The sequence below is a fragment of the Alternaria metachromatica genome (genome assembly GCF_023757995.1).
Source record: "Alternaria metachromatica strain BMP 0045 chromosome Unknown scaffold_7, whole genome shotgun sequence".
NCBI lineage: Eukaryota > Fungi > Ascomycota > Dothideomycetes > Pleosporales > Pleosporaceae > Alternaria > Alternaria metachromatica.
In genome coordinates this window covers 570,765-586,976 of record NW_026055498.1, presented here as the reverse complement: position 1 = coordinate 586,976, position 16,212 = coordinate 570,765, and the positions used below count along the sequence as shown (strand labels likewise).

The 16,212-nt window shown below is 53.4% G+C and overlaps 5 protein-coding genes across 5 annotated transcripts; 2 read left to right on the top strand and 3 right to left on the bottom strand.

Annotated features, from left to right (window-relative positions):
• Positions 1-281: 281 nt before the first annotated feature.
• On the bottom strand, positions 282-1,133 carry J4E83_004204 (uncharacterized protein; the record flags this gene model as incomplete). The annotated part of the gene is made up of 1 exon (XM_049331134.1): positions 282-1,133. The coding sequence occupies one exon, from the start codon at positions 1,131-1,133 to the stop codon at positions 282-284; it is 852 nt and encodes a 283-aa protein (XP_049189680.1).
• Positions 1,134-3,829: 2,696 nt separating this feature from the next.
• On the bottom strand, positions 3,830-5,627 carry J4E83_004203 (uncharacterized protein; the record flags this gene model as incomplete). Its single annotated transcript, XM_049331133.1, has 2 exons — positions 3,830-5,532; positions 5,606-5,627. 2 exons carry the CDS (start codon positions 5,625-5,627, stop codon positions 3,830-3,832), a joined length of 1,725 nt encoding a protein of 574 aa, XP_049189679.1.
• A 1,646-nt stretch (positions 5,628-7,273) lies between these two features.
• On the top strand, positions 7,274-9,700 carry J4E83_004202 (uncharacterized protein; the record flags this gene model as incomplete). Its single annotated transcript, XM_049331132.1, has 1 exon — positions 7,274-9,700. One exon carries the CDS (start codon positions 7,274-7,276, stop codon positions 9,698-9,700), a length of 2,427 nt encoding a protein of 808 aa, XP_049189678.1.
• Positions 9,701-10,113: 413 nt separating this feature from the next.
• J4E83_004201 (uncharacterized protein) lies at positions 10,114-11,724 on the top strand (the record flags this gene model as incomplete). Its single annotated transcript, XM_049331131.1, has 2 exons — positions 10,114-10,119; positions 10,297-11,724. The coding sequence occupies 2 exons, from the start codon at positions 10,114-10,116 to the stop codon at positions 11,722-11,724; spliced, it is 1,434 nt and encodes a 477-aa protein (XP_049189677.1).
• Positions 11,725-12,004: 280 nt separating this feature from the next.
• Positions 12,005-13,860, bottom strand: J4E83_004200 (uncharacterized protein; the record flags this gene model as incomplete). Its single annotated transcript, XM_049331130.1, has 2 exons — positions 12,005-13,128; positions 13,179-13,860. 2 exons carry the CDS (start codon positions 13,858-13,860, stop codon positions 12,005-12,007), a joined length of 1,806 nt encoding a protein of 601 aa, XP_049189676.1.
• Between the last annotated feature and the right edge of the window lie 2,352 nt (positions 13,861-16,212).

The following is a 16,212-nucleotide window of genomic DNA, read 5'->3' as shown; positions in this document are numbered from 1 at the left end:
CATTACGTAAGCGGGGTGGCCTTTGCTTCGGCGTCGTCTCACAAGCGTGCCTTCCCGATCTTCTCCCTCCTCAACCTACGTCTCGTGGAAGAGGCAAAGATATCAACATGTTGTTGTGGATCTGCGTTGCATTACAATAATTACAGATCCAATTAACTCACTATGGACCAATCTTATTCGGCACATCTAAAGCTTTTACGCGTATCGTGCAGACGGACAGCTCTTCCGCCGTCGACCAACGCTACGGTCTCTATGAACGAGATGCGCACACTACCCTCGACCTACCAGTCACTGTACTCACTCTCATCACTATAGCTATAGTAACCTCCGTCACTTCGGTATCCGTCGTCATCATCGTAGCGCGCACCAGCGCGGCTGTCACGTGCAGGCGTGTTGCGACGGCCACGACGCTCGTACCTCTCATCGTAATCATCATATTGGCGATCATCACGACCGTTGTACTTTCCATCGTAGCGATCGTCACCCCAGTTATCTCGATCGTCTCGGCCGCCTATGGGCGAACGATATCCTGGGGTAACATCCTGACTATTTTCGTGGTCGTTGCGGTCCTCGTTCGCACCATCGTAGCCTTCCTCTCCGCCGCCGTTCCCAGCAACCTGATAATCTTGAACATTCTCTTCATCTCGGTACTTGCGATAATCGTAATGCGCGATATTCTGCTGCCCAGTACCAGTGTTCAAGTGGATGTTGTTGTAGTCACCGCTGACGGCGATGTGACGGACGATTCCACCGAACTGCCTGGACTCGTGTGAGCGGGCGGGAACGATCGCGTTATCCTCATTGAGCGCCGGGGCATTCTCTTCAGGGTAAGCAGGAGGCGGCGAAGTTTGTTCGGGCTCTTCACGTCTGCCAGCAACGTCCGCCGGGCTTGTCAGCGCATTCGAACGCTTTGGCACATGGACGCCGTTCGCCGCATCACGTATGCGCTGACCTTCTTCTGTATACGACTGTAGCCCGGACTCCAGCCAATCATCGATCTCATCATGGGCTTCGTCTTGAGTAGGACGGGACACTCGCATGGCAGCTGGGCCTCTTGGTGCGTCTTTTGGTATGTATGACGGCACTACGTATGCGTTCACGCGACTTAAGGCTTGAGCATCAGAATCTGACATTTTCACGTGCTCGAAACGATGATGATGCGTGTCGAAAATATAGATGTTCAGGCTCAGTGATGGGTTGTACTGCTTCGTGGCAGAGAGTGTAGAGTTGTAAAGGCTGCTTTGTGTTTAAAAAGAAGAGATGTAGGTCGGCGGTGTTATGTGATGAGAGAAGCTGACACATTCACAGATATCAGATGATTTAGTTTCACTTCTCTTGGTTGCTACTAGACCATGCTTAGGTCCGATGATGTTCACTCCCATTCCAAAAATCCGGACAGGACCATCTTTCTGAAGTCAGAAAGACAAACTCGGGCGCCAAGAGCGTGTACTTTCCAGAGGCCAGATTTGCGTCCAGGTTGTTCCATTCTTTTGATGCGCACTTATCGTCAAGCGCTTTGTACCGCATCGACAATGACAAAGGATTCACGCAATCTGAACAATGAGCATTGTGCAAGCAAAGTGAGCAACTCCCTAGCATGGGCCGCTCCATCAAGATACCCACACGCGTACACTCTCGCAGTCACTTACGGCATCTTACCTACTTCCACCTCATTTCACCCCAGCATCAAAGTCAAGATGCCCCAATGGACATGTGAAGTGTGCCGTTGGCCCAACGAAGAGAACGCTGAGTCGTGTACACAATGCGAAAGATCGACTCGTGACGGTAATCCGGGTATGACAGAGGGTGAATCTAGCTCAGAGGAAGAACAGCCTGACACGCCAGAGAAGGATGAGGTGCCGCAAGAATATGAGCTGCCGGACGAGGAAATTGAAGAGGTGGGGGAGGATGAGGAAGAAGATGAGGATGGAGATGGAGGACCGTGAAGAAGAACAAGTTGAATCTACCTGACGAACAACAGTGTAGTACCCGTTGCGAACACGGTCATAGGTATCATATATCCTTCGCTGATCCACATCACTTCCAACCCCCTACAACAACGCCCAAGCCAAAACCACCGCGACCATCCCAGTTCCCACAACAGGACTAAGTCTCCCCGCCGCACCAGTCGGCGCAGGCGACGCCGCCGCATCCCCACCTTCTTCCGTCACAGAACCCACATTCGCAATCGCCACACCACTGACATCCGTTCCATTTTGGCACTGATCATCCGACAGCAACTCCGCCGTAGCGTTGAACATGATATCCGCGCACTGTCACTCGTTAGCTTCCATCTGACCCCATCTGAAAACTCAGCACTCTCTTCTCCCCTCCCCTCCCAAAACACCCAGGCTCGAAAAACTCACATTATACAAAGCACTCCCACTATGTCCCAACTGAATAACCTGCACGGTAGCCATCAACCCATCAATCCTCTCATCATCCAGCCCGCTATACCCCGCCGCTTTGAACCCTTCTTCCAGATTCGCTTTCCCGGTTTCCTTCATGCAGAACACGCCGGCGCCGGTCTGGTTGAACATTTCCAGAAGGGTGATGTTGAAATTCGTTGCGTTGCTGCCGAGGGCGAGGTTCACGGAGGTGAGGGCTGAGGTGTGAGAGCCGTTGATTATGGTGGAGCCGCCGGTGGGGGGCCAGAGAGTTCCTGTGGGTGGGTTAGTGGGTTAGAAAGCCGGGATTGGGGGACAAGATGGTATGGGAGGGGTTTAGGATGGGTAGGCAGGATGTTGGGGAGAAGAAAGAGGAATGGGATTCGTACGGTTCGCCATGTCGGTCGTTTCGTTCACATTGGCGCATGGGTAGATCCATTGGCTCGCTGGTTCTTCGAAGGAGCTACCGCGCCATGTGGGTGCGAGAAGGCGGAAGTGAGCGTTTGCGCCCGCGGCGAGGGCGGCGACTGTGAGGAGGGTGGTTGACAACATGATTGAAGTTACAGTTACTAGTTAATACTGCAAGTAGGTTCAGTCGTAGGGTAGGTAGAGACGAGGAAATGCGAAAGCAGAAAGACTTGAGATGGGAAAAGAGAACCGTTCTTTCAACAGGCGCACAGCATCTGACATGCAGTTGCCAAACCATTTATACCCACCCCAACTTCCAACACACCTTCCTCCTTCACATCCAGTTCCACCTAGATGCCTGTCCTACTAGCGGAATCCATCTACCTCTGTTCCGCTGCCAAGCAAGCACGAAGAAGCCTTTCCTCGCCTAACCGCGACCACGGCATTGGGAAAGCGAGGACACTGTGTGTAAGATCCAATGGAAACCCAAGGTCTTACTCGAAAGTCTGGAACCGGTGTGCACGCATCCACTCATGGTTGTAGCGAACATGTTGTGGCGCGAGCTATAGCTGCGACCCTGCATACGGACCCCAGGATAATGTGCTCAAGTGAGCAAGTTTTGGTCTTGGCGAGGTGTGCTCGCTTCGCGGAGGAGCGGGCAACGTCGAGCTGAAGGGATGAGGAGATGAGGTGATGGCACGGGTTTAGGCACCTTCGTGGCTGAACTTTAGGTGAATGTAATTGATGTAAGATTGAAGAAGCGGGAAGCCGATGCTGGACGTGGTGTGGTGTGGTCCTGAATCTGGATGTAGAAGTCGCGGGAACGCTAGCACCAACGAGGTAAAGCCTGAATTATTGCATGGCATCTACCTAGGTAGGTACCGCAGATCAACACGAACACGCACAGAAAACAAGATGATCGTAGATAAACATGACTGTATTGCAAGGTCTGGTATCATAAAGACTCACTAATCAAAAACTCCATACCCAATGCCGTTCCCAATGCCCTGACCCAAGCGCCAAAGAACCATTCATCAAAACATGCTACTTTTCTTCTTCTTGATTTTCTCGGCATTGCTCTCACTTTGTGTTCTTAAGCCCCAGAAGCTCTTCTTAGCCTTGGCAACCGGCTTTGGTAGTCCATTGCTGAAGAAGCTGCTCTGACTAGCAGCGGGTCGATGTTGTACAGGTGCTTGCAGGTATACACCTTGGGGTTGCTGCATGCGCGGGGGTTGTGCGGGAACGGGTGCAGGGCGGGGCGCTGGACTCGGTCGCTGGTTCTGCCATCCGCCCTGTACGAGGGGTGAGGAGTGTCGCTGAGGCTGTGGGGACGGGCGCTGGAGGAGGTTGGACTGGTCGCCAAACTGCTTCTTCAAGCGTTCTGTCTCCTTGTCGATTTCAGCTTGTTTCCGGCGTCGCTCCTTCTCTTCGCGTTCCTTCTGCTTTCGCTCCTGCTCGAGGAACTGCAGTGTCTTGCGCTCTTGTTCCTCTTCCTGCCTGCGCCGAGCTTTTCGGTTCGCTTCTTCTTGTCGCTTCTGCTCGCGTGCCTCGGCCTCCACTTGTGCCTTCAAGCGCGCCGTCTCAGCATCAAGCTCCCACTGTGCCCGTGGATCTAACCTTGGCCCCGGCTGCCATTGTTGTGTTGGGCGCTGCGGTTGAGGCGGACGCTGCTGTTGAACAGGTCGCTGAGGTTGGACGGGTTGTGGAGGCTGGCTGGGCCGGGCCTGGTTGGTAGCTAGCGGAGGTAGCGAGGAGCGCTTGGCGGCATTGTTGTTGCTGGTATATGAAGGTGGGGGTACTTGTGCGTTCGCGCCAGCACCGCCGGCAGGCTGAAGGGCAACCTTCTCGGGTGGGTATTGCGACGATGAAGGGGTGTAGGCTGGCGGCGGAGGAGGCTGTGGTGTCATGACTGGTGCTGTGATGTTCGGGCCTTCGAGCGGCGATGAGCCCTTCCTCGCGCGCACACCCGCGCTGTTCTTTCGAATGTTGGCGTTGATGTGGAACTGGTCATTCAGATCGCTGAAAAACAGATCGCGTATTACAGCGGCCCCGATGAGCAAAGCTACCTCCAGCCCCTTGTAGTCCTCAATCTCGACGCGGTAGAGGTTGGACTCCATGATTGTAAGCTCCTTCAGGCCGGAGAACAGGGCAACGGCGATATCCGGTTCCTTGCTCTTCTTGACCTTCTTGCCGGTGGGATCGGTCGATTTGCCCGTCATGTAGCATGTCATGTCCTTGCCCAGCCTGCCCTCCTTCCGCCAGGCAAAGTTGACTTTGGGCGTGTTCGCATCGCTGCCGGGGTCCGCAAGGCTACGATCGAGCGTTGAGTTGCTCGGCGTCCTGAAGGTGACCTGGGGTATGCTGAATTCCCAGCTGACGGTGCTGCTCCACTTCGCTGTCGAGTGCTTAACGACAACGCGCGAGTCGGGGTTGTAGAGTTGGATAGCGAATTCGGTGGGGTAGATGGGCTGGGGCGGGGGAGGCACTCCGCCATTCCTGCGAATCTCCTCCTGGGACAATGTTGGGTGCGACCATCCCGGCTTCGCAAGCACTTCGCCGTATAGCACCTCGGGGTTGCGCGAGTCGAACAAGGCTACGGCGTATGTGTTCTTCGCCTCGTGGGAGGCTGGGTCGACGTGGTGGAGGGCATATTGCGCCTCGGGCTCGGAGCCGTTCTGGGTGAAGTAGAAGGATTCGTGGTGCTTGAGCTTGTCGGTCGAGGCCTTGAGAAAGAAGGCTAGAGACTGGTTAGTACCACTACCGCTATTGATATGGCGATTGGCCCGGACGCCTGGGCTGGGAACACGTACTGGGGAGGTTCTCGTCTAACATTGCGTCATATTATACCCGTCTGGACACTGCGTGTGGTTTGTGATGTGACCAGGTGCCTGGAACGAACGATGAGCTGGCAGGTTAGTGGATGTGCGGCGGCGGCGTGGACATGTTATGGCTGGTCGACCGGATACGCGTCTCCCATGAGGCTGTACGCACATCCCTGCAACTGCGCCGGGAGCCGCTGCCCAATGACGCTGATCTGCCCCGCTTATCCGCTATTCTTGGTCAAGTCAGCCTCGCGCGAACCGTTCTTCGCGCATCCACGTGCTGCTCTCATTTTCACTCGCTCATTCGTATATCGTACCTTCACCATCCCACCTGCCATTGGACGTTCGCAAGAGTCGACCCTCTGATCTATGACGCCAAGTAGGCTTGTGGCATGTTGACGATGCTTGCGCAATGCACCCCAGCGGCGTTTCATCGCGGCCCGCAGCACAGCCGACCGACTGATGACCGCAGCTCATCGACATTTCCAAGCTCAGCGCTATAGCTAACGTCGCTTGCTAGTCGCTTGCGATCGAGGCTTGTCAACGGTTCACCAACTTGGCATCTTCGATTGCCCTGGAATTACGACACGCCTACGCGTCTTTTGGCCAAGCAGCACGCATGCGTCTCGCAAGGCATGCTGCATTGAGATCGATATCCACCCCGCAGAGACGGGGAAGCGACTCTCGGCCCAATGGAAGCTTCAATCTTTCAACGGATGCACAAATTGTCAAAACTCAGACTCCGCTTACCAACGCAGAACTGCTTTCCTCCGACCATTGACAGCTTGACGGTAACGGCTATCTATCTTACCATCACTAATCACGGGAACTCTACGTGAGTGCCAGAGCAGGAACACGTACTCACCTTGTCACAGTGTGTCTCTCAAACACGAGGGCGAGAATGAAAACAAAGGAATGAAAACAAAGTAATGGAGCACAAGCGCTTCATAACCCCAGGACCTTCTAATCTCCTCAACCCTCATCAGTTTCATTTGCCTCTCGCCACCGCGTCCGTTCAACACAGAGTACACATACCATATCGTTCCCTAGTTGGTATAACCCACGCCATGCATACTTCATTCGCAAGACTTAAACGTCGGAGAGGTCTCAGAAGAGGCATACACCAGCGACTTCAGCCCTACGAAGTTCACGTGGTGGCTTTGTGATGAGGACGTTGAGATCGAAAGAGCGATGTATTGACCGCTACAGCTCAGCCATTTCACCACCAATGCACCGTACTGGAGCGACTACTTGCGCATGATTCTGTACCCATAATCGCGAATATGCTACGATAGGAGCTAGGACACTGCGCGGAAAAGTACACGTCTTGATCTCTTTTCGCAGATCTGGATGCCAATTTGGGCGAGGAATTATTCACATAATGTCATCGAAACAATGTAACAATGGATGGGGTAAGAGTTCAGACACATTCTTATTCGGGAAACATGTATTCACTTTTATTGAGACGTCGGATTCACGAGGTGTTTGACGCACGCAATTTTCGACTTGGTTCCGCGCTAGCTGCTATTGTCCAGCTGGACCCTGATCCTACGTTTGCACCTTCCACCGACTTGCATTACCACATATTGCGACATCACTTGTCAACGTCCGCAGCCCAACTATCCTCACGTGTCCGCGGTATCCACATCACCAGTCATGACTGAACGAGCACCCGCCGCCGACGCACGCCTGCAGCAGGTTCTGGAACATGTCAACACCACTTCTGATATCGGCGCCGTTGCAGCCGAGACAACTCCCTACAATACGTTTACCAGCGCAGCAACTCTACCAGGAAGCAGGCTTTCTAGTGCTGCTACATCATCGATTAAACACGGCAAGTCTGGGTCGTCGGAACATGAGGCGGTCCCATCGACAGCCGAGGTGACTACTCAAGGACACGTCCTGTACCGCAGTGCTGGTATACAAACACTTCCACCAAGCAATGCCGATGGTTTCCGCAAGATTTACGATCGCGAGCCTACACACCAGGAGCTCGTCAGCAAAATTGGATCTGCAGCACTTGGTCGCTACAAGCCGGGACCATCAGCGCACGACGTCGTTCAGAGCGCGCCATTCCCCGCTCCAGACGTTTCCAATAGGCGCGCAAACTATGTCACCTCATCGTTCCAGACCAAGGATGTAGCGCAATGCAAGAAGGATCTTCTAAAAGCAAAGGTCAAGGCATCGCTGTTAGTTAACAAACAGCGCGACGCAGCTCTATCGGCAGGATACAAGGTCTGGTCGGAAACAAGAGACGACTACATCGTACACTCAGAGCAGCTCGACACCAGTGTTCAGTTTGATCACCAAGGCAACGCGGCCAACGCGAATGTTGACGGCCTTTCCCTACCCAACATCTACGGCGAAGAGATCGAGCCGCGCTCCACTATCACCCATCCCACGCAACTCTCGAATAGCGGGACTCCAGAGACAGAGGCTGGGGTTGACGTGAAAGCAAGGGAGTACACCTTCAGCGCAGCTTCAAGTCTTACGCCGCCACCAACGCCACCCTCACTCAAACAACACGACGCCAGTGCCAATGGGAGCACACCCCAGCACATTCGTACTGTCAAAACCTGCATACCGAGTGAGAAGTCCGATCCACCGTCCATTGAAGATTACGGCTACGTTCAACTCGTCCCACAAGAAGCCAGAAAGCAAGATGCGGACGGAGACAGTGGTCAGAAACAAATGCAACGTAAGAGAAAGAGCTCAGAAGTAAGCGAGGAGGAATCCACGGAGTGTCAAAAACAGAGACCGACCGTCATTGAAAGCAATGAGGGGACCGTCATTGCGTTTGGCGGCGAGAAATTTGCGGATGAGTATATTGTCTACGACGCCACAATGTCGAACAATACGAACTCAGACACGTCATCTCGATCGCCTTCTAACATAAGCAAGAAGAGAAAGTCTGTCGACCAATGCGAGCCTGAAGTAACTACCAGACCGCCAAAACGCTTCAAGTCGTCAGCCACTCATACCGATCCTTCCCCTATCGGAACGGATACTAACACAGACCATTTTGTACATGACAAAGATGGCAGTGTCGCGCGCAATGACGCGACAAGTGCGATGGAATGCACTCAATATAACGAAGCTTCCGGGGTTGCAACACGGTACCGTGGTCGGTCTATCTCTCCGAGTCGACCACGCGAAGGCCAACATCACTCCGAAGATAATCGCCACTCGCGCAATTCACGAAGAGATCGGGAGTCCAGACGGCGAAGCCGATCTCCAGGTGCACAACGCGATGAGAATGATTATAGTGCAAGAAGCAGCACCAGACAACCATCTGAGAGCCCATACCAAGAAGGCCGTCGACTCCACATGACAGAGTCGCAGCCGCGCCAGACAGGCCCAACACATGGTCTTGTGAAGTCCGACGCGAAAGAGCAGAAAGGAACGGAGAAGCAAGCACAACGCTCAAGTGACTTGGACGAGACAGTTCTTGAACGTAAGAAGGAAGACGACAGGCGAATGGAGCGAGCGAAGCAGATTACCGACGAAAAGCGAGAGAAGCATCGTCAACAGGAAGAAACCGAGATACAGCGGGCGAAGCAGATCACCAGCGAAAGGGTGGCAAAGCGTCGTCAGCAGGAAGAAGCCGAGATACAGCGAGCGCGTGAAGCAAAAAACGAACGGAGATTGGAGATTGAAGAGAAGAAGCGAGCTCAAGAGGAAGAGTATCGTCACCAAGAGGAAGAGAGAGACAAACAACGACGTCGCCGCCGTCGCGATGATTCACAGGAGAGGAGTAGCAGCAAACGTGCGACAGTGGTGGAACCACCAGCGGAGCCAGCTGCGCCGGTCGACAGATATGCACTGGCACGAGAAGTTGAGGCACGACGCCGAGAAAAGATGTTTGCAGCGCGTTCTACTGGGGAGATGGACAGTCGAGCACATGAACGGTCAGCTGCCACAAACAAGCGTGGCAGTAGATTAGAAGTAGAGCCAAGGAAGCCAGAAAAGAAGGTGGAAGATGACAAGGTAAGTAAGCCGAGAGCGAAGCCGAGACCGAGTCGGACTGCTCGCGGAGAGATCGAGCGCTACGATCCGAAGAAGAGGTTTGGACGTGGCGAATAGAGCTTATGTCTAGTGTTGAGGTGGGTACAGTGCATACCACCGATGTGGATCACCCCATACAAGGGAAAGACTGAACAGCTAGGAGCCTACGTTAACGACAGGGTACCTACTTTGCAAGGCTTTAGCTTAATGTAGCCTGCAGACCTGTTCAGCTTTTTTCTTGTATAAGGTGGGATGGTGTCTGAGAGGAGGGCTGAAGGGTGAGTGTCTATCATTTGGATTGATGGGGGTGTAGAGGCAGATATATATTCTTCTGATAGTATAAATACATAAATCATCCCAAACGCGTAGTAGAAATCAGTTGATTGTATATCATATGGACCGCAAAGTCGAGCTTCGAAGTGGTACTTACACAACGCCCTCCTTACTCCAGTTCTTCTCAATAAGTATTGTCTACGTTCTAAGACATAGTAATGGCTGTGTACAATGTGTAGCGCTCACTCAGTTGTTGATTCAGTGACAGGGCGTGTGCTCGTGACGCCCACCAGGCTGTTCGTGAGCTCTTGCCCGCCCTTTCACCTCCATTCACTTCGACTTATACACCGCTTCACTGCCGCAGGTCACGCAGTATTGACGGCGCTTTGGACCAACACTAGCAATACGCGGTCACCGTCGCGTTCCCATCTCACGATAGCCCCAGCTGGACAGACTTGCCGTCCTCTACTCGCAAGCACGATCGTATCTATACCAAATCTCTCGCGAACACCCATCACACCGGCCCATCTTCGCCTCTGTCATTAACAGGCAAGATGATCAAGTCACCACCTACCGCCGCCATGGCCTACAAGCGCACCCCCAACAACCGCACTTCCAACTCCCGCGTCTCCAAGACACACATCACCTACCTGTCCGTCCATACCCATCGCGAGCCACACCCAGCAGTACGAGCGACAGACTTGCGCGGTAAGACACCTCGCCGAATAGACATCCAACCCCCTCCCCTTACCAGCTCAAGCTCGATGCACAAACCCTTCGACGCTCGCTTTACGCGACATAAGTCCACATGGCGGTCCATAGCACACGGCTTTGTGGAGCAGCAACAAGAGAAGTTGAGAAAGGCGGAGGGAGACGAGATGGAGTGTGAATACGATACTATGGACCAACTGGCCGCGTTCGAGGCGAGCGGTGGCGTGTTTGGTAGTCCGCCTACATCTGCCCCGTCATCACCGTCGTCGTCTCCAAGTAGTGATACCTCTGGAAGTTTGGCTGGGTCTTGGGGTACCGCGTCGACCTTCAGTACGAGTACGCTCGCAAGTTCGACGGGTACACAGCCCAGCGCGATGGGCTTCAGTGCTGCTACAAGCAGCTCAAGCGCAGCCAACAGCGGTATGTCCTCTCCAGAGATCGACATGGCAGATGCGCCGGACGTTTCTACAAGCCATGTCGCCGCCACACCTACAGTTCCCACAGCCCCCATACCCGCACCAACACCCTCGCAGCCGCCACAGCCCGTGACCACGGCCCCCATCGCCAAGGTCAACACCCCCCTCTTCTCAGGCTTAGGCTACCTACCATCCAAACCCCTACCAACCGAAAAGGCTACGGCCAAACTCCCCTCAAAACCTCGCTCCACCCCTCCCCAACTACCCCCCAAATCCGCATCCAAACCCGACGTCGAACTAGGCATGGGTTCTTTCTCCTCCTCAAAAATCACCTCCTCCTCCAGCCTCGTCTCCGCCTTCTGCAACCCCCACTTCAAAACCTTCTTCGCCTCCGAAATGATCTCTCTTCAAACCCATCTGCAGTCCAACAAGGAAATTCGCGGCTCCCACCTCGTCTTTCTCAACAGGTCGTTGAAATGGGTCATCGATGCGGCGGAGGCGAAGTGGTTTAATCCTGACATTGACTTTGAGAGCGATGATGTGGCGGATTGGAGGGGGAAGTTGAATGTTTTTATGGAGGTACTAGGGGGTGAGGTGGATGGGGTTGCGAAGGATACGAAGGGGAGGATTGAGAAGGTGTTTGGGCTTTTTGCGGATGAGGAGGGGGTGAATGGGGGGTTTGGGGAGGGGGCGGCGGCTTGAGGTCAAGGACTATAATGGTAGGGGGGGTCTCTTGGAGATTAGCGATGGTGAACTGAGATGTATATAAGAGTGTGATATGCATTGGGCAAGCTGCCAATGAGGGACCGAAGAGGATACGAGGTAGCCGTGCGTTGCAGGTTACAGCTTGTGGAAAGTAGCGTAGGCATGATGAGTAGTGATAAGGATAGAGGATAGAAAGCCTGAGTAGATAGTAGCTGCCAGGTGGTGATCGAATCTTGCACCAGGAATGAGATTACTAGATGAATTAATGTCTACATTTTCAGTCAGACTCTTCCTTCTCCCCTTCTAGCAGTATTTCATGTCCATTCCCTTCTTTAACACCCTGTGCAAGCACCCAGCCAGCTATCGCAACGGCAGCCATACACCACCAAGCCAGTCCGATCATGCCCATGTCCAGCCCCCTGCCGAATACCCAGGAGAAAAGTATCGGCCCCACGGTCCGGGTAAGACTAGATACCGACTGGCCTATACCATGAACGGTACCCAGCACAGACGGGTGTGGACTGACATTATTGATGAGTATAGCCGTACACGGCAGGGCGAATGTGCGAGCGAGGACTTGTATGAACAAAGCACATGTAATAGCGATCCAGATCCAAGGTCCACTGACACCATCAGGCGGGGACGTCCAGCTGGGAACCAGACTCAAGAACGGAGCTGTCGTGTACATCACCGGAAAGAGAGCGAGGAAGATGCGATAGCAACCAACGGTGCCTAGACGATGCGCAACTCGTGGGTAAACGAAGAGTTGCAAGGGTATGCCGATGACACCGATGATAGCAAGTGCTATACCGATACGCGCTGGAGGCATAGCAAGGCCGCCGGTAAAGAATAGGCCGTGAGGGGTGAAACCAGGAGGATATGGGTGACTACGGTCGAAGCGAGGCGTAGAGAGATGGATAGTCCAGAGGCCGTTGAAGGTACCTACGTGCATAGCAAGAACGCCGTGCGCGCAGAGTGTTGTGACGAGGTTGCGAGTCCAGATACGACGGAAGGGTAGCTGCTGTCTAACGATAATCCTCGGCTTGTCAAGACTAGCGGACGGTGGTGCATGTATCGACGTTGGTGTGGGTTGTAGCTCAAAGTCATCCTCCGGTACAGCGTTGTACCCATCTTCAGATGCGATGTTCTGGCGAAAGATCGTCCGACGTATCCATCGGCCAACGCGAAGACCTAGGTCGGGCCTGTCCTTGCAAAGTTCACCTGTCTCTTCAAGGAAGAAGAGAACGGCAAAAGATGATAGGCATAGGAACACGGCGCTCGTGAGATTGGGTAGGGCGTAAGGGTATCGCTTCATCCACTGTACCCCATCCCTGCCGCCGAAGGTTGAGTTGGGTCCGAATAGGGAAGGGTAGCTGGCAAAGGGGTCTGCGAGTACACCACCTGCTTGCTGTCAGTACGTTCTGTTATGTAGACCACTCGATGATACTCACCCATGATAGGTCCGACCAAGACGCCGACGTTGAAGATCATAGGCAAGATCAAGAAAGCTCTACTCTGGTACTTCTTTTCCTTAATAATCTCACTGATCATGGTCCTCATCACGCCGACATTGCCGTTCAGTATACCACCAAGACATCTGAAGGCCACTGCCATGGCGAAACTGCGCGAGAAGCCAAAGCCAATGATGCTAAGCATTGTGCCAAGTAGCCCAAGATATATCGTTCTCTTTCGACCACCGTACTCTGCATCTGAGAAGCGTCCCCATAGCATGGCGGTCATGAACTGAGTCGCCGGAAATGCTGCGCCGATGATGCCAGCTTGGTAGGAGATGGTCGACTCTGGGAGTGATGGATCGAAGGATTGGAGCTGGTAGTAGAGATATGCGCCCAGGGAGGTCTGAGTCAAAGGTTCGGACAGACGAGCAAGCATCAGGACGAAGAGCTGGTCTTTGCGAGGCAATTCGCTCCATGATACTGGTTGGCTCGTAGGCTTGTCTTGTTCGACGACGTCGTCGATATCGCAAGATGTGGTGTTTGCCTGAGTGTCGACATGCAGGTCACGCGACCCTGTCCTCTTTTTCGTGGGCTCATCCCCATCGTCAGGTGCTATTGCGTTCGCGCCAAAGCTTGATGGCAAAGGTTCAGCATATTCCCTTCCGTGATTAGGTCTCATAAGAGTAGAGGGCGTGCAGGTGACGATTCGTCCTGTACCTAGGTAGCGAAGAAGCGATTTTGGGAACGACGAAGAATGGGTACGCCATGATCGCTATCTCAGGACCGTTTTTAGCGCCCGGAACCAGAAATGTGCCGTCCCAAAGATTAGTGGTGCCATCTTATTGGTAAAGAGATAATGGGAAGTGTGGGTGGTCGCTTGCCTGGGTGCGTGGAGATGTCGGAGTTTAATGTTGCGTCGCCACTTGGCGGGGTAATCCCGGCGGCTTAGGTAAGCGCATCGCAAAATCCTTGTCGCGCAAGGGAAGAACGAATTCGGCACCTGCATATAAACTGGAATGGACGCTACGGTACAAGCCCATGGCATACAACACCACATGCTCAGAAAAGATGCTCCTACGGTCTATGCCGCCGAAATCTGCCATTCTTGTTTGATCATGATCTTTTGCGACTCTTGACTTGCAATAGATGCACGCTCCGCTCGCTGACCTCTCATGCAGTCCATCCTTGAGGGTGGGAGGGTCGATTTTCTGGAGCTCTCCTGGCCCCTTAAGCGGTCTAGTCTTGAGGGTGGGAGAGTATCTTCTTCAGAGTTCCCCTCGACTGTTGTGGTGGCGTACGCATCCGACGGCGTCAGCTTCAACGACGAGAACTTCGATTTCGATCGAGTACTCTTCGTCAGGGACTTGAGTTCATAACTGCCGCCTGACATCCCACTACCTCCGCCTGTTGTTCCCTCACGTAAGTATCCTAGGGATACTCCTTGTGTCATGAATCCTTGGGTGAAGCCTTTGAGGAGTGGAGTTGTTGCGGATATGAGGTTGAAAGAAAGAAGAACGCTTTGCCAGGCGACGGTCGGGACGATGCGAATGGCTGATTCACGGCTCTCTACGAATTCGGCATACGCGAGGAAGTGCATAAGAGCGAAGACAACGTTTCTAAAAGGTGTAAGTGTCGTTGCCAGCTCGATCCGGGGCTCATACGTACGGTATCCTCGTAAAGAAGGCCATCACAACGATGAATTTACTTTTGATCGACATGAGAGACGAGTGGAAGCCTATTATCGGCAAGGCCATGATGATTACCTCGGTGATCATGTCACCGACAGTAATTGCTTTGAGCCAGGGAATCTGACAAGTCAGTGTTTGTGCGGAAACATGTGTGGATCTGACAAGAGAACATTGACAGGGATGGCACCAGATATGAGGCACCACTCATGCGAGCTGATACTGCCTTTCGAAGCAGACGGAGGTTAGACTTACTAAATCGACGCAATACTCGTCTCCAGGCTTCGGTATGACGGTATCAACTGAACACTCGGTCCTGGTTGCAATGGCTCCGATCAGGCCCAACACCACTACGACGACGCCGGTGCCAATCGCTAGTATGGAGACTTTGACGTTCCGCGCGAATACAGACCGGATGAGCATGAGGATAGAGACCTTCGAAAAAGCGAGTGCAATGTATAGCAGGATGCAACTCGTATAAAAAAGCTGACGACATCCAAAGTGTCAGCGTATATCAGCGTGTTGGATGAAACGGAGGTAGAAAAGAGACCTTTGGCTGACCTCTTGTGTTTTAGATATCTCTGCATCTTCTAAGATGCTATACGACTTCCCGAGACCCCTCTTCAGCGCTGAAAACAAGAAGGCCCACATGCTGAACGCCAAAAGCTGTGTTTACGTCAGCTTCGGATCATACTGATAACGGCAGTAAAGGCGGGGCTTCGCGACGCGTACATGTGCTACTACGACGACAAAGTCGTCCCAGGTATGCGCTCTCCATTTCGTGAACCCAAGGCGAACTGCAAGTACCAGGATCGCATAAATCATGGAAAGAAGCGTGACGACCCAAAGCGTCGCGCCCTGATCGGTGGTTGTGATGCGGGCAAAGCGGTTGTCCGACGCCCTGGCCAGGGGCGAGGAACTGGATGAGTACGCCATCTGTCGCGTGAGGCCAAACAGACTGGCAAAAAGGCGTTATAAACGGCTGCTATGTTGCGCACGACATGCAGTAATAAGGTTCTGGACACCGTTGGTTGTTGGAAACATGTCGGGCCTCAAAGAACAGATCTTACCGTGTCACTCATGTCCCTCCATCACACTCGAGAACGTGAGGCGCAAGAGTGATCCTGAATACTGGGTCGCTACCTTGGCTCCTGATAGCCGCTCGCCTCCGGGACTTTGCCTGCATTGGTCGCCAAGGGCTGGGATGCCGAGATGATGATACCCAGCATCCAATCCCGATCAATTTTCCCTCGTGCGCAATCGGCCGAGCACTGACCGAACCGTGCCGTGCCTGTATATAGAGAGCAACAAGTATGCAGTACGGCCCTACTGTACATACATAAAAC